Source organism: Ceratina calcarata, unplaced genomic scaffold (assembly GCF_001652005.2).
Source record: "Ceratina calcarata isolate Rehan_Ccalc_2016 unplaced genomic scaffold, ASM165200v1 scaffold501.2, whole genome shotgun sequence".
NCBI classification, from domain to species: domain Eukaryota; kingdom Metazoa; phylum Arthropoda; class Insecta; order Hymenoptera; family Apidae; genus Ceratina; species Ceratina calcarata.
Genome location: NW_017174545.1, coordinates 210,367 through 236,551, shown reverse-complemented (window position 1 = coordinate 236,551; position 26,185 = coordinate 210,367). Strand labels below are relative to the sequence as shown.

Sequence of the window (26,185 nt, the reverse complement as noted above, 5' to 3'; positions counted from 1 at the left end):
ACGAGCAAACGATGAGATTCGGGTACCGTAAAAGGGGTGTATTCACACATCAGCGGGCGTCGTAAGACAGACAACACTCCTACAGGTGTTTGTACTTTATAAGTTGGCTGCGGACGGATAGGGGGGCGGTAGGGGTAGAATTTCGTAATGTCATCGATCGACATCAACTTGAAATTTTAACGGAGTGTTCTACTTTTGCTTTGTTGTATAATGAACTAGGATACTTTCGGTTGGATGAAATCACTTTTTTAAGGAAAAGTCACAATTTTTTGTCAAAACTCCGCTATTTTGTTAGATTTTAACAATTTTCAAATATCCTAGTTTATTATACGGAAAATACCTTCTACTTTAACAGCGTATTCTTTTTTTCTTTCCGGCAATTTAGCAACCAGTATCACTATAACAGTGGAGGTACTTTCTTTGGGGGATCTCGGAAGGTAGCACATAAGTCGGTCGCACTTCAATATTTTCATACGAAAAAATTAATTTATACAGTTCAATTACAAGTAAATACATCCCTAAAGTTTAAAAGCATTCAATGGAATACTACATTTAAAAAAAATTCCGAACATCACTTAAATTTTGAGCGGTGACACTGCTATAGCCTTTTAATCAAACATGTTAATCGTGCATTGAAGAAATGATCTTACTACTGTAGCTAAATTGTTGACCGAATTGACAAGCTCGCAAGTGAATGTTATTTATACTAATTTTCGCGAAACAGTCGACACAGTCACTCCCTTCTGCTTTCTAAATTGTATGCATTAACTAATAAAATATGATAATGTTTACTCGAGACCTATCTTGTTAAATCTAGGATCACTCAAGACTCTCATATTGGATATCTTATTTTTAATATTCACATTAATCGCTATTTGCAGATGACCTAAAAATGTATCATTCAATTATTTGCAATTATAATCGTATACGACACGACTTGAATAGACTTCAGTTTTAGACTATGGCGAACTAGTATAGTTAAAAGCAAACTCGTAAAAACTTTTGTTTTAGCAGATAGATTAAGATTGTGTTCACCGTAAAATGTCTGTCAAAAAATGAAAGAAGAAATTATGCATAATACTTGAACCGATAAACTTTTAGAAAGAATGATATTTACAGCGAAGGTTTATAAAATTGTTCGACATCTTTCTTTAAGTCACAGGCAATTTTCAATGTAATTTCTAATATTCTAATACATAGTTGTTGCACTTTTTTTCGGATTATACCTGACTTGCAATAGTCTACATTATCCACAAGTACTAAAAGTTATAATTTTGTGTACTTTTTATTACATGTTATAAATAATATTTTTAAAGTTGATAATAATATTTCAATTTTAAAATGTTCTCACAACATGTATTAATCCATTTATATCGTGAGCTTACGTATCCGCGGAATTTTCCTAGCCATTTTCCTTGCCGAATCGCACTGCGTTTACAGTTCAAATTTATGTATCTACTTGTCTTTCTGCGAAGTCTTTTATTTGTTTTCTTTACCTTTATTATAGACGATGACGTCGAAGCTGTCAAGTATTTTTATAGGGATGGTCACGTCCAGACTTATGGGACGTTTCTTCAAGATTCCGCAAAGCCCATCGCCCATTGCATGCTCTCCACAACGAATACCTGGTCCAATCGCAATTCAGGTTCTATCTGAATTTCATAATTTCATCATTAGTTGCCGTATTGAAAATTATATCTAGACTTGGTAGGTAGTAATGACTGTAGAATATTTGATTCTCACAACTCGTTCTTTAAGCGATACTATAGGAAATGACCTATTCACGTCACAGTTTCTACTCACTGGCTTGTTTTTGTATAATTTTGTATTTAATTTTAAGCTAGTGAGCTGAACTGCACTATTAAGGAATCTTGAATTGATGTAGTTCATTATTATTGTTAAATATAAACTGGAATTAAAGTAAATGTTCCAATTTCTGTTCGGGTCTCAATTTCTACTCATTGGCTTCTTTTTCTATTTTGGTGTCTGGCAACAGCCATGCGTTCTTTTAGGCTGGCGTTTTTCTATCTTAATTCTTTGCAATAGTCTACATTATCCACAAGTACTAAAAGTTATAATTTTGTGTACTTTTTATTACATGTTATAAATAATATTTTTAAAGTTGATAATAATATTTCAATTTTAAAATGTTCTCACAACATGTATTAATCCATTTATATCGTGAGCTTACGTATCCGCGGAATTTTCCTAGCCATTTTCCTTGCCGAATCGCACTGCGTTTACAGTTCAAATTTATGTATCTACTTGTCTTTCTGCGAAGTCTTTTATTTGTTTTCTTTACCTTTATTATAGACGATGACGTCGAAGCTGTCAAGTATTTTTATAGGGATGGTCACGTCCAGACTTATGGGACGTTTCTTCAAGATTCCGCAAAGCCCATCGCCCATTGCATGCTCTCCACAACGAATACCTGGTCCAATCGCAATTCAGGTTCTATCTGAATTTCATAATTTCATCATTAGTTGCCGTATTGAAAATTATATCTAGACTTGGTAGGTAGTAATGACTGTAGAATATTTGATTCTCACAACTCGTTCTTTAAGCGATACTATAGGAAATGACCTATTCACGTCACAGTTTCTACTCACTGGCTTGTTTTTGTATAATTTTGTATTTAATTTTAAGCTAGTGAGCTGAACTGCACTATTAAGGAATCTTGAATTGATGTAGTTCATTATTATTGTTAAATATAAACTGGAATTAAAGTAAATGTTCCAATTTCTGTTCGGGTCTCAATTTCTACTCATTGGCTTATTTTTCTATCTTGGTGTCTGGCAACAGCCATGCGTTCTTTTAGGCTGGCGTTTTTCTATCTTAATTCTTCTATTTTGTTTAATATTCTTCATCAAGGTCTGGTTTTGGTCGCTATCTCTTATCTCTGTTTATTATACTCAACCACTGTCTTCGAATGTGATCTTATGCATGTTTCTTTTCCTTTCTTTCCATCGTTAAGGGAAATCGAAAATAATAAGCTGGCGAAAGTTCTTCCGTTCGGATTATGGTAGGGTTTTTACCTGCGTACAATGTGCTACGGCAAAAGGCAATCCAGGCGTCGATGGTTGGTAGCTCCAAGTCGCGGAGGTACCGAGTGTTTAACACGTGGGGAATGTTGTAAATATGACAAGGAATCGAAGGTCGGGTTTCTTTCAGAGATGCTACAAACATTTTCACTAACGAATTTGGCCATCGAGTGGGGAAAATTCTCCCGAAGGAAAGTTGTGAGAGACGGTTCAGTAGGTATCGAGTCGTGCACCTCAACTCAATGACGGATCCCGAAAAATCCAACAGTGTATTACGAAATAATCCGAGTAATCGCCTAACGCGAAGATGGTTATCCGCCGATTCCGATAAAAACAGCGTCATCTCGATCGAGTCACGCCCTTCGCGCATTGTGTAGTTCACGGATAGTGAAGTTTATTTTGTGAATGAAAAACGATCGGCTCCTTTCGGAGACGTTTAATGTTAGAGTGCAAGAACGACAGTGTAAGTGTTTGAAAATTTTTAAGTGAAGAGTGACAGTGGTGTAATGAAATTGAGTTTGTGTATAAAAATCAATCGGCTACTTTCAAAGACATGTAATGATAGAACGTAGGAGCAACAATCTTAGTGTCACAAAATTTTTAAGAGTGACAATGATCGTGCGGTTGATTGCGGGGTTCCTTCCCTGGACAGAAGATCAGCTGTGGCCTACCTGCGAGCGGCAAAGACGCTGACCCATTGACCGTGGCCCATCGTTAGCAGGTGCACTTGCGAATGAATGGGTAAGTCTAAATCTCTACAATTTTTACATTTTCTTTTTAATTCAATATTCCCCGCGACTTGTTAATTCCTCATTTGTCCTATCATCATCCATCAATTATCAACAATCTATCCCATCCATTCCACGTTAATAACGATTAAGTGTATTAATTGTTATTCATAATAACGAACGAACAACAATTTCCTTGCATTGTTATTCATGTAGTTTGTTATTCGTCATTTTCTTAAAACGCTTCGTACTGAGCGGAGCGCTTCTTCAAACGCAAGAAAAGCCGGCCGGCTGACTCCGAGCCAGCGCTCCTGAAACGGAGACCGCCTCAACCGAGCGCTCTGATTGGTCCGTGTTTTCTGTTAATAACTCGGTAACCAAGCCCCATTTCGTATTTTGCCAAAGGAAATTGTTGTTCACAATGCTCCTCCCCATCTGCCATTTTCGGCTCTAACAATCTTTCCGGAACACCCTGTATTTCTGAATTGAATAAGTTTCTTAATATTGGAATGAATAATTTAATTTTTTTCTCTTAGTTTTCTATACAAGATAAATTTTATTCAAGTCCCAACTTTTACCCTTTATATAATTCTTTATATAATCTTTATATAATTTTATACGTGACCTTAAATTTTTTAACATTTATTATGCTATCTCTTTCTTTGGAGACTAACGAATGCTTTGTTACGCATTTAAGTAAATGGTCCAATTTCCATAAAAAATTCATTTAATTAAATGCTCCAAAACTAGGAGTATTGTAATAAAGTAAAGATTAACTAAAAGTTGTCTTATACAGAAGTGAATTTACAAGCGATGGAATCGGAGAGTATAGAAATAGGATATGGACCACAGAAATGGAAACCGTATCATGGCTCAGTATGATGAAAGAACCTACACACGGATATATTCTACACGAACGGATTGAAAATGGAGGAGGCAATTTTCAATGGAATACGCTTCGCACATAGAAGTGAAGGCGAACCATTCTCGGGCTTAAATCTAACAGTTTCAGATTTCTTCTCGATTCGTACTACAGAGGCTTTGACAATATACCAATTGATTTTGTTGGGTCACATAACAGTAATCGAATCGTCGAAATTTGCTACGTATTCAGGAATCCTGATATTCCAGAGAACTCGTCACATTCCGATCATTGTCTTCTCGATATTTTCCAGTTCTCATTCACCCCTACTAAATGTCATTCCATAAATTGACGCACTACAACTTTCGTAAAATAATTCCTCATTCCCCAATCTTGTCATTAAATTAATCAATTTACCGTTGAATTTGTTTGCATTTCAAATTAAATCAGTTAATTTCGTTATTCTATTTATTATTTCTTTTCTCTTTTCCAATTTGTATTTTGTTAGGATATTGTTATCTGCTTTATTTTTAAGTTTACATTTTTGTCATCTAGTGGTAGTATTTCAAATTTGTCACACTTCTTTTGTTTCCCTTTATACATTCCAAAAAGTTTATACTCTCTCATTCCCCAATCTTGTCATTAAATTAATCAATTTACCGTTGAATTTGTTTGCATTTCAAATTAAATCAGTTAATTTCGTTATTCTATTTATTATTTCTTTTCTCTTTTCCAATTTGTATTTTGTTAGGATATTGTTATCTGCTTTATTTTTAAGTTTACATTTTTGTCATCTAGTGTTAGTATTTCAAATTTGTCACACTTCTTTTGTTTCCCTTTATACATTCCAAAAAGTTTATACTCATCAATACCAATTGTTTTCATCCGCGGAGTTGGAGACTGTATTACTACAGTAACAATAATAATGATAATAATGATAATAATGATAATAATAATAAAGCAGCCTTACATGACTCCCCCCTTTCGCGGGACCATGTTCCTATAAAATCATTTCCTATTGTTGTTCAAAACTCCATTATATTTTATTTGAAGCGAGTAGTGGTGACCCTTTCGAAACTGAGGTTTCATTGTGATATTCAGGATCTCGTGCTTTCTGTTCGTTCTATAATAATTCGCCAAAGATCCAAGAAGTTAATGTCGTCGATTCTCAAATGTTTTAAGTTAAACGTCAAGATATCGTTCGTGATCAATGCTATTAACGTAATCTCCACTTCACGCTCATATTTGACTGTCTCCAAATGAGGTGTGAGGTGTAATTTGTATGCGGTCGGTACCACTACACAGGACGGCAGCCGGTATCTCAAATCCACTTTCCCGGCGTCGGTATTCTTGAGCTTGAAACTCGTCTGGCAAATCCCCAGGACGAAGAAAAACGTTACGAAGGTCCTCGTCATTTTAGATTCGTTGGTCAGTATCCAGCATCCACCGCCGTTTCCTAGTTTATAATTGCTGATTAATGAGATAGTTACTCACGATTTTTCACCCACTTGCAGCCATCTGTAGTACACAATACATATCAGTAAAAAAATTTCGGAAACAGTTCGTTTTTATGGTGAAGTCTAAATCACCTTGGGTTTTAGAAAGAGGACCATATATTTGTTTTGCTTTCTATAATTAGAGAACATTGAGACAAATTCAAAACACGTATTACATGATATTTTTATTAACATATTACTTGATCTACAGAAGTAGAAATGTGAAATATTTAACTTTTCGTCGTATTTGACTTTGACAGTGTAAACCTTATTTGACGCCAAAGAGATACGGAAAATATTTCACATTTTCACTATAGTCCTCTACCCTTGTTCCCGCCCCCTTCTTTACTATTGGCACTATTATCCCTTCCTTTCAACCTTGCGGCCATCCCTCCCCGCACCACACTCTTCTGCATATTTTCCACGCTATTTCCACCGTCCTTTCTCCTCCAAATCTCCACGCTACGTTCAGGATCTCGGCTACTCCCATCAACTTTCCCTCCTTTAGCTTCCTCACTGCCTCCTTTACCTCCTCCAACCTGAACTCCTCTTCCTCCCCTCTTCTTTTTTCCCGTCCTCCTAACCTCCCCCTCCTCCCGACCTCCCCCCCCAAAAGTCCCATAAAATACTCTCTCCACTCTTCTTCTCCTATCCCTTCATTCACTCTCTTTCTTTCCTTCCTTCCTCTATTCAGTATCTCCCATACCCTGTTCTCCGTCTTGGCTTCCGCCACCTCCCTTATCAGCCTCTCTCGTTCCTCCTCTCTTTTTCTCTCGCACAACTCTTTCTACCTTCTCCTTACCCTTCTGTATTCTTCTCCTGTCCAACTTCTTTCTCCATCTCCGTAACTGCGCTCTCACCTCCGCCTTCTTCTCCCTGCACTCCTCGTCCCACCACGTCTCCTTCCTCCTTCCTCTCTCCCATCCTTCCACCATCTTATTCCTCCGCATTTCCTCCTTTATCTTTTCCACCGCCTCATTCACCGTCTCCTATGTGTGTATCCCTTCTCCCTCCAATCTCTTCCCTGCCATTCCCGTTTCGAATTCCTCCTTCATTTCTTCGGACCAGCGTCCACTCTCCACATTTCTCTCTCTCCTCTCCTTTTTTCTCACCCGCTTACCCCTTTTCACCGTCACTGTCAGTGGGTGATGATCAGATTCTACTCTTTCCCCCACCTCCATCCAGTTTCTCTCCGTCGCTGTTCACCTTGCTGTCTTTTGACCTTCTCTCCCTGTCCTCGCGTTAAACCCCGCCCCCCCCCACGATTACTCTCTCACTCCCTGTCTGTGACTCCATCCACCACTTCAGCTCCTTCACCTTCCTGTCCATGTCCCCGTTTACGTACACCGCTACCACCCTCCACTCTTCCTCTCCCGCTCTGACTTCTCTCGCCATCAGCTCCTCTATTTCCTTTTCCTCTTCCTTTTCCACCCTCGTCATTTCCTCTCTCACTCCCATTATCATCGCGCCTATTGCCCTTCCTTTCTTGCTCTTTCTCTTCGCCCACTGCTTTCTCCAACTCTATCTTTCCAACTTTTCTCCCCGTCCCCCCCCTCCTCCGGCCATTCTCTCCCCCATCTGTCTCTCACCGTCTCCCGCTGCCCGTCCCATACCCACACGGGGAGAAAGGAGAAAATAGAAGAGGACTTAACGTGGGAGGAGAAAAGGATACAGTGGAAGATGAGAAGGATAGGAGACGAAGAGAGGAGGAAAAGGAGACAGGTGAGGGTGGGGCTAAGGAGGATCACGGTGGAGGGAAAAGTGTTCCACTTCTTCCTCATCACTTCGTATGGAGCATGTAATACATTTTGAGTTCAAATGGGCCGGACACCAAAACATCCTTCTTTTGTTCGAATTTTCACGTGCATGTCTCGTTAATCTATTTTTGTAACTTATTACCGGATTATTAGGGATTCTAGATTTCATGAACTGGAGCTGAAGTGTAATTAGGAATATAAGTGTTTTAAGTCTGAGGAGAGAGTTCCAATTGTTAGTAAAACTTAATAACAACGAATTGTTTGATTACGTTATTGCTAGACATTTTTAAGCGTTATTATATCTTTATTAAATTTTTCAAGCGTTTGCAAACTGTCCTGAAGGGAATTATTCGGCTCTCTGCAAAACTCGTCGAAGTACGCATTTTCTTTTAAAATTCCTCCAAGAAACAATGAAATTTCCTACGATACACAAAAAATTTCTTCTTCCCGCTGAAATTTCGTACAAATAGAATACCATAAATGTTTCTCCAAGCGTTTTCAAGTTATTCTGACCGTAATTATATTCGATTTTCTACAAAATGTGTATGCATATGCATTTTTCTCCATACTTCGCGTTAAAAATACAATTAAAATGTTAAACACTATTAATGTAATGTAGGGTTCACTTTATGAACCGATCTCTGGGTATTTATAGAAAATCTGTTAGTATTTAATGAAACATGTTAATCGAGCACTGAAGAAATGATCTTACTACTATTTTTTGGTCATGCCTCCCTAAGGGATACTAACACAACAAAAAACAGATCCAGAATCATTGTCTCAAGCTGTACAATACTTACATGCCGATATGCAATTGGTCACAACGAAAATTTCTATGAATCGTCGAATGGAAGGGGAAAGTAATTACTCAACGCGAATGAACTGGCATTTCTTAGATTCCTGTGCACTATGCATCTGAAACTTCGAACTGCTAAGCTCTTATCTTCTTCGGATCATCTAACAATTATGAATATTCCGCTTTCTAAAGCAGCGGAACAATTGATTGAATAATGTACGCGATTAAGCTGCTCCCTCGTTGTTGGATAACATGTTAAAAATGCATCGGCTTTCAACCGATTAAGAAAAACGTTTTGGGTACTGATGTCTTTTTTTTATAGCAGAAGACATGAAAGATGCATCACCACTCAAAATGCTCATCTGGACATTTCAGTCTTGTACCAAACGAACTGTACTTTATAGTAAAAAATGTGCAGTTCAAAGTTAATTGGGAAGAATGTTAAACTTGCGAAGGATTGTTTGCCAGCTTTGAACATAAAGAATTTTCTGAAGTGTTTAACCGGTAGGAATTATTTAAACGCACTTGACGCTGTTACAGTTTCTTTTATTATTTTTTTGGTATACATAGTTTCATCGACAGGGTATAAAGATATTTATTTACAATCTGTGCGCATTGAAATAATCACATCGAATAAAGAATAGTAAACTCTACTAGTGTGCTCTGGGCACTATGTGTATATTTCTATCACGTTTGAAGGCACTTATCGTACGTTAATTCTAAAAAATTTCTGTCAGTTGCATCCTCACGCTATGTCCGTTCGTGCGACATCAAACGAACTATATTTTATGCTAAAATATCTGCAGTTTTAATTGAATTGAGATGAACATTAAAATGAATGGCTAAGAGGCTAGGGTAGTCACATGTCTTTCCTAACATTTTTACGTAAAATTTTGACGGTTTTTTCTTCTATTTTAGTGACAACCAGGCAAAAATAGTGCAAAGTATGGGTTTACGGGTCACACTTTTCGTCCTTATAAGAGAATATTTTTTGATCGTCAGGTGCCTCTTCAGAAAGAGGAAAGTCAAACCTGGCACGGTCTGTTCATCATTTCAACTACAACAATCTGTTTTGAATAAAAAATCGCTTATAAACACAAGCCGTATAACTACGATTTTTTGTTCATATTATAACGCTCATATTACTAAATATCAGCATATTCTGATTAAATAATGACCAGAGCGCGCCACATTTGACTTTCCTTTGTCTGAAGAGGTACCTGACGACGAAGAAATATTCTCACATAACACGTAAACCCATATTTTTGGCTAATTTTGTGGGTAACATTGACAGTCTGCCTTATCGTGCTGCCATTGGAGTTTATCCCCTTAAGTGGATGACTCAAAAAGCTATATCCTCGATCTACTTTATAGACGACAAAAAATGGCCTTCTTTATGCATTTTTTATGAAAAACACTGGGCACATGGGCTTTTTCAGACTCGGATTGTGATTTAAACAGCTCAAGTTCGTCTTGGGCGCTTACGGCACCCTCGACTGCCACTCGTTTTCAAACGCCAACCTCGCTTGGAAAAGCCCATTTTCAGCTCTTGGTGTACATTGTACTACATTTACATTGTCTGGACGTATTTTATAGAACCTATTAGCGCAATTAGAGCCCTACATATTTCTGTCGCGTTTTAGCAATTCATTTAAGTACACTCTTAGTATATTCATTCTAAAACACTTAATGCTTCATTGCTCAGTTCCTGTTTCATTGAAACTACGCTCTAATGCGGCGATTTGATTAAAACTATGCTCTAATATTTTTGTTTTATTAAAACTATGCGTTATTAAAATCGGGTAATAAACAATGAGAATATAACGAAGAACGACGCGATTATCATCGAGTTAACACTATTACCTCCGTTATCGGGGCCCTCGAATAAATGGTTGTTAGCGCCTAACCACTTATCTACAGTTGACTTGTGCTTCTTAATCCATTCCAAGTTCTTTGTCGCCTTTGCTATGGCATTTAGCTCCGGTAGCACCAGATCTCTATTCAACAAAAATTTGCTCAGCTGAAATCAAACAAACAATTCTCTACATGGCAATTTCAATTTCAAAATTCTTTATTAACCACAAATTGACGGGTGTTTAGGACTTGCTTGTATAATCACAGGATCGCTTATATAATATAATCGGAGGATGTAGCGAGGTTGTAAAATTTGTTAAGTGGCTGAAACCGGTATCCACTTAAAGGGGTAGTACAAAGCAAAATGTCAATGTTAACCACAAAATTGACCAAAATAATAGAACTATGTATTATTTATTTCATTAATCAAAATAATCAAAAGATGAATCGTTGTACAAATTATTGTATCAACTATTGCATTAATTAAACTCTAAACTGTAGTTATTTGGCTACGATTTCGCAATATCTGTGCCTCCAATTCTATAGGGAGATCTACCTAAGTGTAGCCAACTAAATATCCCCTACATTTGAGACGACACAAATACTATTTTTCATGCAATGTAAACAGTCTCAAAATATGAATGCTTTTGTTTTTCTGGATTGTTAACGTCACCAATATGACTATCAACGATTGTGTTTCTAAGGCTTACGTCGTTGATAAAAGTCAGTGATATCAGTGAAAATAATTTTTATATTTAATTTGAAAATTCAAATTTTGGGAATGAGAGGTCAGTTTAAGGTTCTATCACTAGTACATTTAATCGCGTTTTAATGTTAGTTATAATATGCAATAAAAGAGAATATGCATTAATGACGTTAAATACTTAGAACAAAATGACGTTGAGAAAAGAAAATTTTGCAACATTAATGTTTGGGTAATATTTTTATAGTACAAAAAAATATTTTTCCTATCATTGCTAATGAAGGAAATATTGAGGAGTTCATATTTACATGAGGATATATAACGAGATCTGTTTTTAGAAAGATCGGCTATGAAATCGAACTTACATCAGCACGCTCCTGTTCACTCGTAATTGCTTCACCCATCGCACCAGCGATTATTTTCATCGCGTAGCCGTAATCACGTCTGAAATCACGAAGTGAAGAAATTTTATCAGTCATATTAGATACAGATTCACACTCTCATGCCATAACCATTTAGCATTGTTTTCATTACTCTTTTAAGGTTGTATGAATCCTTAGTAAAGATAGTGACATAGCATTCAGATTTTGACAATCGTTAAGTATTACATTAATAGAACACAGTGCGAAATTTTAGGAATCTTACGAGGCTGTTAAAAAAGTTGTCACATCATAAATTCTTATGTTGAATGAAAAGATTTTTACTTCATTCATGAAGAAATTCATGAAAAATATAGGAGCAATAATGAGAGAATTTTGTGATTTTGTACAATTGTTAATACATGTTTCTGAGAATATTTTAAACTTGAAATAATATGAACTTCGAGGATTTCTTTAAGGTGGACCATAAAAAGTAAGCAGAAGTAGAAATTATACGACTTGTATACAATGTACAATTATAAGTCAAATGCAATTGTATCAAAAAGTGCCAAAACCATATATCATAAGTAAAAAATTGCTTCACTTAAGAAAGCGCATCATAAAAATTTTATACACCTTTCTAATTGGTTGACGGTTCACATATTGGACATAGCTTCTTATCCCGTTTCTCAAACTTTTGAAGATATTACGGTTCACACAACCTTAAGTAAACGTAACAATGACTCTAGTAAAAAGAAAGAAAGATAGGAAGTTAATTACAATTTTTCGATGCGTTCGGATTCTTTGACTAGGAAATCTAAAACAAGCCGCGGACCGGCCGGATATCTGAGCAGGATGTCTGGCGCAGCGGTTCTGGGATTAATCTTGGATTGAGAGTTGAGTTCAGGTATTCTGTCAGAATTTTAGAAGAGTTGGAACAGGCTAAGGCCGGCATCTGATCCAACGTATCGTCATCGGGCATAGATGCAATTATGTACTCCAGAGTATGGGTCCATGTGCTCTGATTCGCGTTCCTGACCCCAGCACAGAGAATTTCCGTCTTCAGGTTAACATCCAATCTGTGCACAAAAGTATCTTAAGAATTTGTTGGAAAAAGTTATTTATCAAATGATACCAATATGACATTAACCCCCATAACATACAATGACGTCTGGGAGACGTTTTCGTTCCACGTACCATTATAGACTTTGAAGTCTCTGAGAAAACTTAACTATTTAGCATTAATTAGTAATGTAATTTAAATAGTATTTTTCGGTCGCATAAAATTCTGTTTTATTAGTATGTCAAGGGGTTAACTGCCTGTCACATATTTATCTCTGGACTGCGGATTTTATGCATTTATGAGGGAATGGAATATAAATGTTAATGAGAATATAAAATGTACAGGGTGGTCCACGCAACGTGTGCACCGTTATAACTTCCAAAGTATGCGTTGCACGAAAGAATGTTATTGTATACAAAAGTTACATAGTTTAAAAGAGTACACTATGTAGTACGTTCATTTTTTTATAGGTATAGGCGTTTCGAAAATTTGGAGGTCAACTTTGTTTCTTTAAACAGAATACTATATATTTTATACCAAAATGTGGTAGAGTATCGAATTGTAAGTAAAAAAAGTATTGACCATTATTAGTCCTAAACCTAATAGCTAATGAATAATTTCACTTTAATGTCATGTAAGTATCGCTGTCCTACGGAAATCTGTGATATAAGGTTGAATCTCCAACCTGATATTACGTGACGAAAATTTTTGAGTAATAAAGTGAAATAGAATTTAATTATTGTTGTTTTCGATCTGCTTACAGCCATCGACATTAACCCGCAAGCACTCACAATCAGTGTCGAGGACGCTTGCACAAAGCGATAGCATTGATATTGATTAATACTTCTACCTTTAACTTGCATACGGTGATTGGAGTTTGACCGCATTGCGGTCGAACAATAAATTTTTTATTTAAAATTCCAAATGGTAATTCCTTGTATTTCTTGACAATCGATACGACATCATACATATATTATACATATAAATAGCGTCAGTTTTTCATAAGACGTAAAATATATAGGAATGAAATCTTCAATACATTTTTTTTGGTACTCTTGTGTTTATGGATTTATCCATATTTATCCATTTTCAAAAACTTTATGCCCAATCTGCCATTTTCGGCTCTAACACTTTTTCTGGGACACCCTGTATAAATAACGTCAATTTATCATAAGACGTAAAATATGTAGAAATGAAACCTTTAATACATCTTTTTACTCCTGTGTTTATGAATTTATCCACGTCTTTCCAAAAGCTTTATCCAGCAAGTTTAACATAATCTGATTGTTAATTGTACTATCGACAGAACTGCCTTAAAGAATTGATTACCTAATATCTGCAACAAACATCTCTTGGAGACCTCATGGCAATAAAGAAATATTAACATAAAGGTAAAAACCCATTTTCATTCTTTTTCGATCCAATAATTATTCATAAAAATGTTATTTATTTTACAGATAAATATATCTTATGACACTTTGGACTATACAGGGTGTCCCTGGATTAACGATCAAACTTCACAAGTATTTTCTATGAGTAACAATAAGAAGAAAATGTTATATAAACATTAGCCTGCAAATGCTTAATAAAAGAGTTATGATAAAAAACCTGAACCTAGAGTCAATAGCGAGTTCACTGTTCGTACATCGGAATATAAGAATAAATCGACGGTATTCATGAAACCTGCTCCTTCTAAACAATTATATTATTTGAAATATTGATTATCAACCTTTATTACATTGAAAAGGGGTCTGTTTCCATTTTGAAGTGCCGTCCTCCGTTACGAATACAAGCTTGACATCTTGGGGAGACTGAATTTATCATTCTCCGAATTTCATCATCTTACTGCAGTTCAGTGATAATGAACACACTGGTACAGTTTGATCCTTTAATCCGGAGGCACGCTATACGTATTCGAAAGCTACTATACGTAATTTTGTTGTGAATACTTAAGTCGTTTTTCAGATTTTTGTTATACGAACAAAAACATTCTCTTTACGTGATAACAATATTTTGCATAAAAATCCGCACTCTTATGTCGTTTCATTTATAGAAGAAAGAGCATAGGAATTATCAATTATCGGAAAAGAAAATGTCGACTTACTTTATCTGAGGATTTTTGAGCCATTCTTGATATATTTTCTCAGCATAGGATGTGCAATCCTTGACACCAGCTTCGCAAGCCCATTTCATTGCGTCTATTCTGAACATTTTTACGAGATCGCTGTCATTCGCCTTCGGTTCATAACCAACGTTTGTTGTCAAAGCTTTCGTCAGGTATGCCACGTAACGCTGCAAATTTCAGTATTTCATACATTTTGGAGTTGTTATCTTTATTAGATTGTATCATAATCTGTGTTAAAATCGTATAAATCATCTTACGGGGTTCCGTAGATAAATGGCCAACTCGTTAATTATGAAATTTTTACGGCAAGTATTTTCCATATAGAACTGCATATCTCGGTTGGAACGAGGATTGCAGATTTTTTAATTGCCACATTACATTTTAATCGTCAGTTCGAATTTCTTTGAATTACGAATTAAATTTTAATCGTTAATTAATACTTTTACCAATCAAGAAATAAAATTTGTTCGGTAATTCTGATTTTTCCAAATTAAGAATTCAGATTTAATTGTGAATTGAGATTTTTTCCAATGAAGAACTAAAATTAAATCGTTGATTAGAATTTCTTCGAAATAAGAATCAATGTTAACTATTTAATTAAAATGAAGAGTCATTTTAAGAGATCTCAACGACTAAAATTTAATTCTTGAATGACATTTAATTGTCTTAAAGGTCTAATCATTTATCTGCAACTTTGATTGGAACCAATGAAGTGATTATATGTATAATAAGGTATCGTCAGGATATGTACTCATGATCTGGGATATTTAGTAACATGAGCTTTATAAAATGGACGAAAAATCATAATAACAATGGCTTTGTTTAACTATTTATCTAACCACTTAAACCCGTCTAATCCAGTTCAACAATACACCTGAATAATAAGTAGACTGCGGATGTTTACGTACATTCCTATTTTTTATAAATAAAAATTCACAATCGAAATGTCTACTGACATTAATTTTTTCCTTTAAATATTATAAATTGTATTTTACTTTGAATATTTTTTATTTCCTCAGATACTAGTGCATTTTGTATTAAGTTAAATTATTCAAAATTCCCATAAAAGTATAAACAACCTTAACCTAATGATAAGTTACTCTCGCGAAGGTTTTGCGTTTATCGAAGAAGCACATTAAATGCCATTTTGCATCTTCAATTTTGTATTTGCAGTTCTTACCCTGAAAATGTAATATTTTTCGGAGGTTCGTAACAAGTTCCGCAGGAAGCCTAAGTGCCTGAACGCCGGTTGCCAGGGAACGTAATCGGCCTCGTGCGTTAAATAGAGGGTCACATCCAAACCACTCGTGTAGTTCAACCTGTCAGCAAGAGGTAAGTTCAACGCGTCGTCTATTATCTGCGCGCGATTCAGCATGTGTATTTTGCTATTGTTCCCTTTGCTCAGCTCTTTCGTCAACAGGTTCCAATTTTCTATCTCATAGTTCACACGATAGTAACCTGACAGAGAATACAAAATTTTGTTAATTGTATCTGCTATCTTCTGCCTTTCGAAAATAACAATTCTTTCTATGATATGAATTATTAATTTATTTTATGCATGGATCAATGAGCAGATGAGAACAGTAAAAAAAAACGTGAATGTATACGTTATATTAATCTAGTAATTCTGCTAAGTTGCTAAAGCTCAATTATGTATGTATAAGATAAATATAACGATAAGAGAAAATCGAGAGAGTTTATTTTCGAATCGAGGGATAGAGGAGGCTTTCTATAACATTGAATGAGTGACGACTTAGAATAATTCGTAAGGTATTTGTTATATCGTCAAAATATTTAAACAAATGTTGCATAGCTTCTAGAGGCACATTTAGTGCTGTGATCTGTTTTTTGTTTCTTTCTTTATCGAGATATAAGGGGTACCTACAGTTATTTAAATAGAATGCCCAATATGTATCTTTTCTCGATATTTCAGTACAGCACTAAATTTTGAGTAAATAAGTATGAGTAGTATAAGAAATTGAGGACATAAAATGCTTTCTAATAGAAGGTTATTAATTTGAGCATATTTCAGTAATTAATCATGTTAGTCCTCATTGATATAATACTTTTTTACTCAGAACTTAATCATAATATGCTAATATTTATTAGTATGAGCGTTACAAGACACATGAAAAATCGTCGTTATAATGCCTTTGTCTCTAAGCAATTTTACGTTCAAAACAATTTCTTTTGAACGAAATCAAGGCCAAAGCACGCTAGATTTAACTTTCGTCTTTTCAAAGAGGTACTCGACGATCCAAAAATTTACTCATGTATAGACGAAAAGTAAGTGAACACTCTAAAACAGAACAGTTGCCTTACAAGTGGACCAAACGACTTGAATTTTCTCGAAGAGGTTAATTTACGAAATATATATCTTAATTAGGAATACGGTAAAATAATTGTTTACTATTATTACTGCTTGTATTTTGAGAATTTTTACTGTTAAATCTGATCTTATTTTGAATGGTTTGAAAGCTTTCGCATGTGGCAATCGTGAATTTATAACAATATTTCTTCACTTGATAGAGTAAATTGAACAATTCTACTACCGGATTTGTTTTTACTTGAGGAACTCTATAAAAATCATGTAGTGGATATTGCAAAAAATAGAAAACAGCTTTTTCGTTGGACTGTGTAATTGTACAATTTCTATATTAGAACGCTTAAGCATATGATTAAAAATTAAATGTCAATACTTAATTATTAATTTCGAATGTTCTACAAAACTATGCAACGTACCTGCTTGCTGCGTGTTAAAAATGACCCACCCCTTTTTTTGAGAAGATTGCACGATATGTGATTCCTCATTCGGAGGAAACCAATCATCGGGATTCGTTTTATTGAAATGGGGAGAAGATTCCTCGACATAAGTGATTGGTACCCACCACTTGGTAGGGTAATCGTCACTTCCATTCAACGCGGTTACGAAACGTTCTTGTGTCAATTGGTAGCCCTGTTCGACTTTCTTAACTGTCAACACCGGATATCCCGGACTTTCCACCCAGTTCTGCATTACAACTTTCATGGACTGTGTCCCATTAGGAGTCCCCTTCTCGCCTGAGTTCAAGGCTTTGTCGAGGGATTCGAAAAGGTCATTCGAATCCGCATTACCCAACGTGCTACAACAGATATTATTATTTAGTAACGTGGAACAGTAAAGAAAAGAATATAGAAATTGAAAAAGAACAGATAAGAGTAGGAGAACTTTGAATTGGAATTGCAAGGAATTATCTAATTATCGTTCAGAGGTATTGTGTTCGAGAAGAAAGTTCGTTCCGACTTTTTATATGTAGAAAATTTAAAGGCTGCGCATTTAAATTTTGGTATATATCTATTGATTTATTGAATTATGTACGTGCTATTTTGCTCCACACTTGTTCATATGCAATTTGTAGATTCCATCCTTAAGAATAGTGCGAAGTATGCAGTTGAGCTATTCAATACTACGTAGCAAGGTACGTCTCAGGTAATCAAGACAGAATTCGTCTTAATGTTGAATTTAAGTTTAATTCCGGTCCTTATTTTATTCGGAACAATCAATCTTTGAAATGAAATTAATTATGATTCGAAACGATGTTTTCAATCATTCCGATATACTCACATATCTCTTAATCCATCTATCTAAAATTGGAACTAACTTTCCGAACAATCCAATACTTCTTTTTCTCATTTTATTTCAATAGTGATTGTTTTATACGCGAATAAAGATATACGTACTAGCTTGCCAGATAGATTTTCAAGCCTTTATGGAAAATCTCTTCCGTCATGATGTGACACATCATTCGAATAACAGACCCCCCTGCAAATCATACAAATAATTATTTGTATTTGCAGTCGAAGTACAATGCAATGAGGAAAATATTTGTTAAAAATTAAATAAACAAACAGCAAGAAATTAATAGCACTCATAATAAAGAGTCTGCAAGTGGATGCTATTTATACACAGTCACTCCGTGCTGCTTTCTAAATTGTATGCACATTCTATAGCTTCTAAAAGCACTGATGGATAAAATATACAGTATGAATACTTCTGACTGTCTATTTAAATCATCATCCAATTCAAATCATAATCTCATCTAATTATTTCTCATAACATTTTATTTTAGTTTTAAATTTCATTTTTCATGTTATTTTGTTGTTGTTTAACAATGGGTTTCACGATCCCTTATAGAAATTAATGATTAAACAATTTGTGCAAGCATTTACTAAGCTGTCATTAAAATATAAGTACCTATCATTTATCACAATTGTTAATTCATAAACTTTTAGTGTTTAATAATTGATACGTTATTAGAAAGCGATTTATTCAGATAAACTTTTCGCTTGTCGAGTCCGCTTATTTATAATCTAGCGGTATTTAGAACGTCCTAACTGATCGATAAGATTAGGCAACGTGTTTCGCTAATCAATAAAAAGAAAATCCATTGCAAACTTATACCTATCAGTATCTGTTTCCATATTTCTGTTTATCTGACGTTAAACTAAAACCATCGCGACTGCGTTTACGGTTCAAAATGTATCTACTTGTCCTTTTATATATCTATGTAATCGAGATTAAATTGAAGTCTTTTATTTTTTTTCTTTACCTTTATCGTAGGCGACGGTGCCGAAGTTATTGAAGACGTCTCCAAGGGTGATCACCTTGTGATTTAATGCACGTACCTCCGGGAATGCGTCGTCGACCATCGAGGACCGTTGTATACTGTCCACAACGAACAACTCGTCCATTCGCAATTCAGGTACTACCTGAATTTCATAATTTCATCATTAATTGCCGTATTGAAAATTATATCTAATTGCTGTCGTCCCTCTATCTTAATTTTCTACTTAGTTTAATATTCTTCATTGAGGTCTGATTTTGATTGCTAAGTCTTATCTCTGATTATTACCCTCATCCGCTGTCCTCGAACGTGATCTTATGCACGTTTCTTTTCTTTTCTTTCCATCGACGCTCTTTATTTTTCTACGACTATCCTCTTTCTCTTTTACCCTGCCAATGCTGTCGACTTTTCGATTTCGCCAGTCGCGACCAAACAAAGAACCGAGACACTTCGTATCGTACTGTGTACTGCCGAACGTTTGTATTAACCCTTTGCACTCGAGGCCTTTTTCGCTTGCGCGAACCGCCAACTCGAGACGATTTTGGCCAAATTAGGTAAACATCTTACAGGTTCTTTAAAAACATTTATAAACAAACAAACGTATATAAATAATAAAATATCATCAGCTTATTCATTTATATGTCAAAACAACAAACTTTGATAAATATTACACTCTGTAATTAGTTTTGGTGTGATATTTAATGATACAATAGCCAAGACGCATCCTAGGTTTATCAGGACACGTATCACAATAATACGAAATTTCCCGCCTACCTCTAGCCTCGTTACGGTCAGAACAAACCTTGCAGTCCCTTTTGGACCTTTTAGCATTACGTGAAGTTTCCCGTTTAGTCGGATTTCATCGGAATGTGACGTAGACGCTTTCGTCTCGTGTTCACACGTGAAATCGGCCGGGCGCCGTATCAGCGCCGCTCGAGTTGCTTCAAATAGGCCGGGCGCTGCTCGAGTGCAAAGGGTTAAATACTCATGCATCAAACGTATCACTAAACGGAGTCCCACAATGTTAAATTGACGTGTAAAATTATAGGAAGATATGCGCAGAGGTAAATCTCTATGAAGATACGTCAGTGAGTAGAAATTGTGACATTCACGAAATTGGCTTTTAAAGATATCCAAATCATCGGAATTATTGCCTGACAGGGATAACGGTCATGGTAGATGGCTGTATATAAGATGTGTTCCTCCGGTGGTATTATTTTTGTCACTTACTGCGCATTTCGTACAGCGGTCATATCAGGAAATGACTACTTACTGTTTTCAAAAATAAAACCTGACCCAAACGACAAAAGTACCAGTTCGCGCTTTTAAAAGTTATGAAAACTGGAATGGTAATACTGAGAAATTGAATATTTCCCGTCATCGATTTCTAAAGGATCAAATGTTGCAAAAAACTAATGTGATACTTGTGGCCGAGGAAACGACAATTTAAAAGCTGGCAATTCTTAAGAGTGCTATAAAATTTTAAAACAAATTTGCAAATTGAAGTTTAGACTTTCTAAGTTAAAAACTAATTTTCATTTCAAAGCTCCTTAACTTCCCTCCTTTTAACGCAAAGTATAATTAATAAATAAGACAATATGCTCGTTACAAGGAAGGGCACGTGACTAGCAGTTCCAATCAGCTGCGTCATAACACCCCTTACGTATTCTCACCATGATAACAATAGCTAAATAAACGAATGACCTGCCCCAATATTTATAAATCCTATGTTAAAAGACATAACGGTGAAAGTCTGTTTCAAAAGGATTAGAGTATCATATTTACTTTGTGAGCAATGAAGTATACGAAATAGTTGGTGAATCCGTCATTCAGCCAAAGGTATTTCCACCATTTCGGGCTGACGAGATTACCGAACCATTGATGAGAGAACTCGTGAGCGACGAGCCTGAGTACGTAAAACTTCGTGTTGATTGGTGATGAAGCCTCGTCGTAAAGAAGAGCAGTTTCACTGAAATGGAAATTCGAGTTCAGAGGTGTCCAGCCTTATTATTAACGGTTAGATTCAGCGAAAAGTGATCATTATAACATTTACACTTTTTATCTAAAACAGTGTTACATGAAAACATTCTATTATTTGAATAGGATATTTCATATTATAATACTGTATGTAAATGTACCAGCCATTTTTATATTTATATATTTGCTTGTCCGGAATGAAATCTATTTAATGATTTAGTATAAAATAAGCATCATATTTGGAATGTTATATTGTAAATAATTACTAAATATTTAAAAACTTGAACGTGGATAATGTGCAACTTGTTCTAGCAGAAAATTAAAAAATTGATCATTATTAGTACTGCGGATTTTTATACAAAATACGACATTTGTCTTGTCAATTTAAAAAATTAAATATAGATTGAAAATTCTTTTATCCTCCAGAAATAACGATCTATGTATATTACACATTTTACGTTCCACAGACATTTGCATATCTCATGCATTCATTATATTTCTGGTATATTTAATTTTTCTATGTATGCATAAAATCCGTAGTCTATTAATGACAATAAATTAGCATCCTGCGATTCGATCGTGCAGTTTGATCGAGTGATTCATTATATGGAGCGGATAATCGCAAGTATTTTTTTAATTCGGCACTACGTGTTTGCTTATCTCTGTACCGCGAAAACCTGTTGATCGTTAATCCCATGGGGAAAGCAATCTATAATTCGAACTCATCACGTTGATAAACAATGAAACCCTGCACTTTGATCGCGATGTTCATTACTTGTAAGTACCTGTAAATCAAGAGACCCCAATTCTCCATGGCACCGCCTGGGTAGAAATTCCTTATCGTGACTTGATCTAGTTTGTCTGGCATGTATGTCTGGTACGAAATATTCGTGTACAAATTCATGAATTCTAGAATCTTCCTTCCCATTTTCAAAGCGTAGTCAGTGTAATTTATCGCACTCTCCTTTGTCCATACCCTATAGGTGAAGTTGCCGACTTTATCTTCCTTAAATCGATAATCGCATATGACGAATGCTACCAAATAAGTAGACATCAGTGGGGTCTCTTTGAATGTAGTGATCATCATGCCATCTTTTTCTTCTTTTTTTAGTACATCCGTGTTAGAGATCGCCTGAAATGTCTTATTGTGCGTCAAACTGATGTTGAACTTCGCCTTGTAAGCGGGCTCGTCCCAGCATGGGAACGCTAGCCGAGCGAAGGTCGGCTCGAAGTGAGTCGTTGAGACGAACCAGCTGGAATGGAAGAAAAATTGAATTTTACATAATTTGCACGGAGACAGATAGTAATTTTTCAAAATAGAGATGAGAATCTTGTATAATGTAACTAATTATCTACCATGTAACTAATTATGGGACATTGGATAAAACGCATAAGTCCATCAAACTAGAAAGTAATTAAGCATACAAAAAATGCTTTGAATTGACATTTTAAAAGATTCAAGGGGTATCTAAGTAAATAGGAGGCAGACATTTTTTGATATCACAACTTTATAGCTACAATACTGTTAACACTCACACGAGTGTTTGCGAGTGAATCGGGAAGGGAGAGTGAAGAAAGCACCAATGTTCGTTGAATTCCTTTATTATCTCTTCCGTTCGGCTGGCTGGTAGCGACTCGTTGAGATTGTTAGTTGGACTCGATAACGAACTATTAGACTGAATTTCTAAACTGAACTGTTAACTGAACTTGACCACTGTGAACGGTCAGAAAATTCAAAGGAACCGTCCGTTCTCCAAGACGCGCTCGCTATTTATCTGGGTCCTAAGACCCGCCTCCTCCCACGCTAACGATCGCTGGGAACCGCGTTTTCCCTCTCTCAAATCATCCCCGAGGAAAACGTCCAATCCCTCGGTCGATGAACGCCCTTATTTCGGACTCCCACGCCCGGGCGGAGTCCGCACCAATCTACTTCCTAATGACATCCCCCAAACACACAGGCCCCAACATTGTGCGGTCCGCGGCCCAAACTGGACCCCCCAGGCCTCGTTCACCGCGGGCGCCAACGTTGTCAGCAGCCACGTGCTTAGACTGAACCCGAACCGATGCCATTTTCTCTCTAAGAGGAAGCAATAAATTGACTATGACAGCTATTGAGTCTCAATTTGTCCCAATACCTAAGACAGTTTTCCCACAATCCAACGTTCGCTACGCAGCCGTATCCGGTGACAACTTAAGTACTACAAAATACGCGTTTCTCTAGACAGCGCTGTCCACAGCCACGTGTTTTGCACACGCTTCGAACCCGAGCCCAAATTACTTAGAATTGCTTAAATAAATTGGCGCCGACCATTCGAACTGGTCGAGCCCTAGGCGACACACAATGTCCTTCCTGTTCCTAAGCTCTTCAAGGGTTCGTCGCGCCGTCTAGACTTACAATAATTTATTGTTTCCTACTGTCGCGTTCGTTGTTCTCGCATTCACCCAGGCAAGCCTGTGGCGCAGGAAAAACTCAACGTATTTTCTCACGCTGAGAAAACCATACGCCAAGAACAACGATTCCAGAGTTTCGGCAAGCTACTTAAGTCTAACGAATCTGCCCCAGCGTCGTCGACCACGCAACCTAGACTAAACACGCACACTACGNGACGTCGGAAGAATAATGCTAATAATAAATAGCTACGTGCTAAAAAGTATAGAAGGAAATATCCAATTAAGTATTGACGCTGACGAAAATTTTATTTTTTTCAAAATTGCGAAAAATGCTTCAAATAAAAGTTGTTTTCCTTCTAACTTCGATATTTAACGAGTTACGTATGATTATTTGGCATTTTATTGATGTTGACAAAATCCGACCATCCCAGCGTCGAAACGACGAACTTCTGTCAAAAAGTTTCATTTTTCTTTAATTACTCCTAAACCGTTGAATCTACGGGAAAATTGTATATAAGCTTTCTTGTAGAGGACGACGAGATCTACAATTTCCATGTAAAAAATTCTCGCTAGTGTCAATAGTTAACGAGTAATTTGCAAAAAACTATTTTTTAGTTTTTCGTCAATAACTCGTTAAATATTAATGCTAGCGAAAATTTTTACATGGAAATTGTAGATCTCGCCGTCCTCTACAAGAAAGGTCGTATGCAATTTTTCCGTATGTCCAACGGTTTGGGAGTTATTGGCTAAAAACGAAAATTTCGCAAAATCTGAAGGGGTTCATCCGACGTCTGGTTTCTTTTTAAGAAATGCGTTTCTAAAGTGCATAAACTTTTGAGATTAACTGTATAGCCAATACATCCTTAAAATGAATGTGTATTAGTGACATGAAACTTCATTAAATAGAGTAAAAATAGTGTCAGGGTTTGGAATTTCCTACAATAGTAGCTAATCGTATAATACTACCTGTTTACCCGGCGTTGCTCGGGTGTTTATTTTCCCTACCCTCTACCAGGCAGAAGAAATGAGAGATTAACGCGTTACGTACCGTGTCGACCAACGGTCTTCGTTTGTATTATAAGATTTAAACCAATATGAAAACAGTTTGTATACAATTTATAGCAAGAGGTAAACCGAGTTTAAACGCCGGCTATATTTGATCTAGATCGAAAATTTAAATTAGTTGGCATTTGTTAAGAATTTTGAAAAAGCATAAAATCCAAAATTGTAGAATATAAAATGTTCTGTAACGTTTATTGCAAACGTTTTTCGATGCGAAAGAGTTATAGCAGATTTTCAATTCACACCCTCCTCTAAAACTTGCCCTTCTCTACTGCGTGCATATTAAATTAAACATGTGCTATCATTTAAGTCTATGTAACGGAAACTCAAATATATAAATTCATTATATCGTGTGTCCAATAGAAAAAATAGTTTGTAAAATTTAGGATAATGTGAACTAAAGTCACATTCGTAGCTGTGAGGTTGAATAAGAATACATACATATTAGGAACATATTTTAAATAAAATGTTGAATGAAGATTTTAATTTGACGTAGTGCAATGCGGAAAGAAGTTCGAGGAAGAATCACGTAAATGTTAATCCAAAGATGAAAAGAGAATAGTTCTAATTTGTGGAATTAAAATAAATAAGGCTGCATATTAAGACTGCACGAAGTTATTTGTAATAAATAAACAGCTAACCTGATATATACGAATTCAATTGGGATTGTTGTATAAAAATACGTACGTATATCTGTAGCAGTACAGAAATATGTAAAAACTGAGCAAGTCAAATAAAAATAAAAATAGTATATAATTAACACTTAGATGGTAATAAAAGAAATATTGTGAAACCACGTATGGATTCCACAAACGCCATTAACTAACATCTTTCCGTTGGCACTTCGTCTTAACGCTCGTTGTCTCGTTCACGGTTATATTCGTCTGTAGATTACGATTTGTAATGTGAAATCCTCGTCATTTGTGCATTGTGTAATTTAATGAACAACGAGCTGTCTCAACTCAGCTAAATAAATGTATTTGTCCACGAAATCACGCATCCATTACTGTGCCTGTGCTAGTCGGTCCTTATTCACCAGGGAGACTCAAAGAACGCCAAAAAATCCGTACCAGTTATAAATTCACGATTGACGCATGAAAAATCTCATTCAGTTGAAAATTAGACACAATAACAGTATCAATTTTCAGAACACAAAAGAAACTAATAGTCAAACAACCTTAATAATTATTTGATCACATTTCACTTAAAATTCGCACATAGCATAAACATAAGACGTATAATTTTCTGCAGATATTATATAGTAAGTAAAACCTTAAGTTGTTTGATCCAACATTAAAAAATGATTCCGTTTTGAAATGTATCCGAATATTAATGGCCATTGTGTATGCGGCACATTAGCTAAATTA

The 26,185-nt window shown here is 35.7% G+C and overlaps 1 protein-coding gene across 1 annotated transcript in view; it reads right to left on the bottom strand.

The window, feature by feature from the left end:
- Window positions 1-12,461: 12,461 nt before the first annotated feature.
- LOC108628136 (aminopeptidase N-like) overlaps window positions 12,462-26,185 on the bottom strand; it is a gene marked incomplete at its 3' end in the record, with an annotated part of 14,473 nt that continues 749 nt past the window's right edge. The window contains exons 2-5 of the mRNA XM_026816266.1: window positions 22,151-22,709; window positions 21,174-21,357; window positions 14,764-14,951; window positions 12,462-12,675 (exon numbers count right to left, since the gene is read on the bottom strand). Of these exons, the coding sequence (XP_026672067.1) occupies window positions 12,462-12,675; window positions 14,764-14,951; window positions 21,174-21,357; window positions 22,151-22,709 (1,145 nt within the window). The remainder of the gene's footprint in view (window positions 12,676-14,763; window positions 14,952-21,173; window positions 21,358-22,150; window positions 22,710-26,185) is intronic.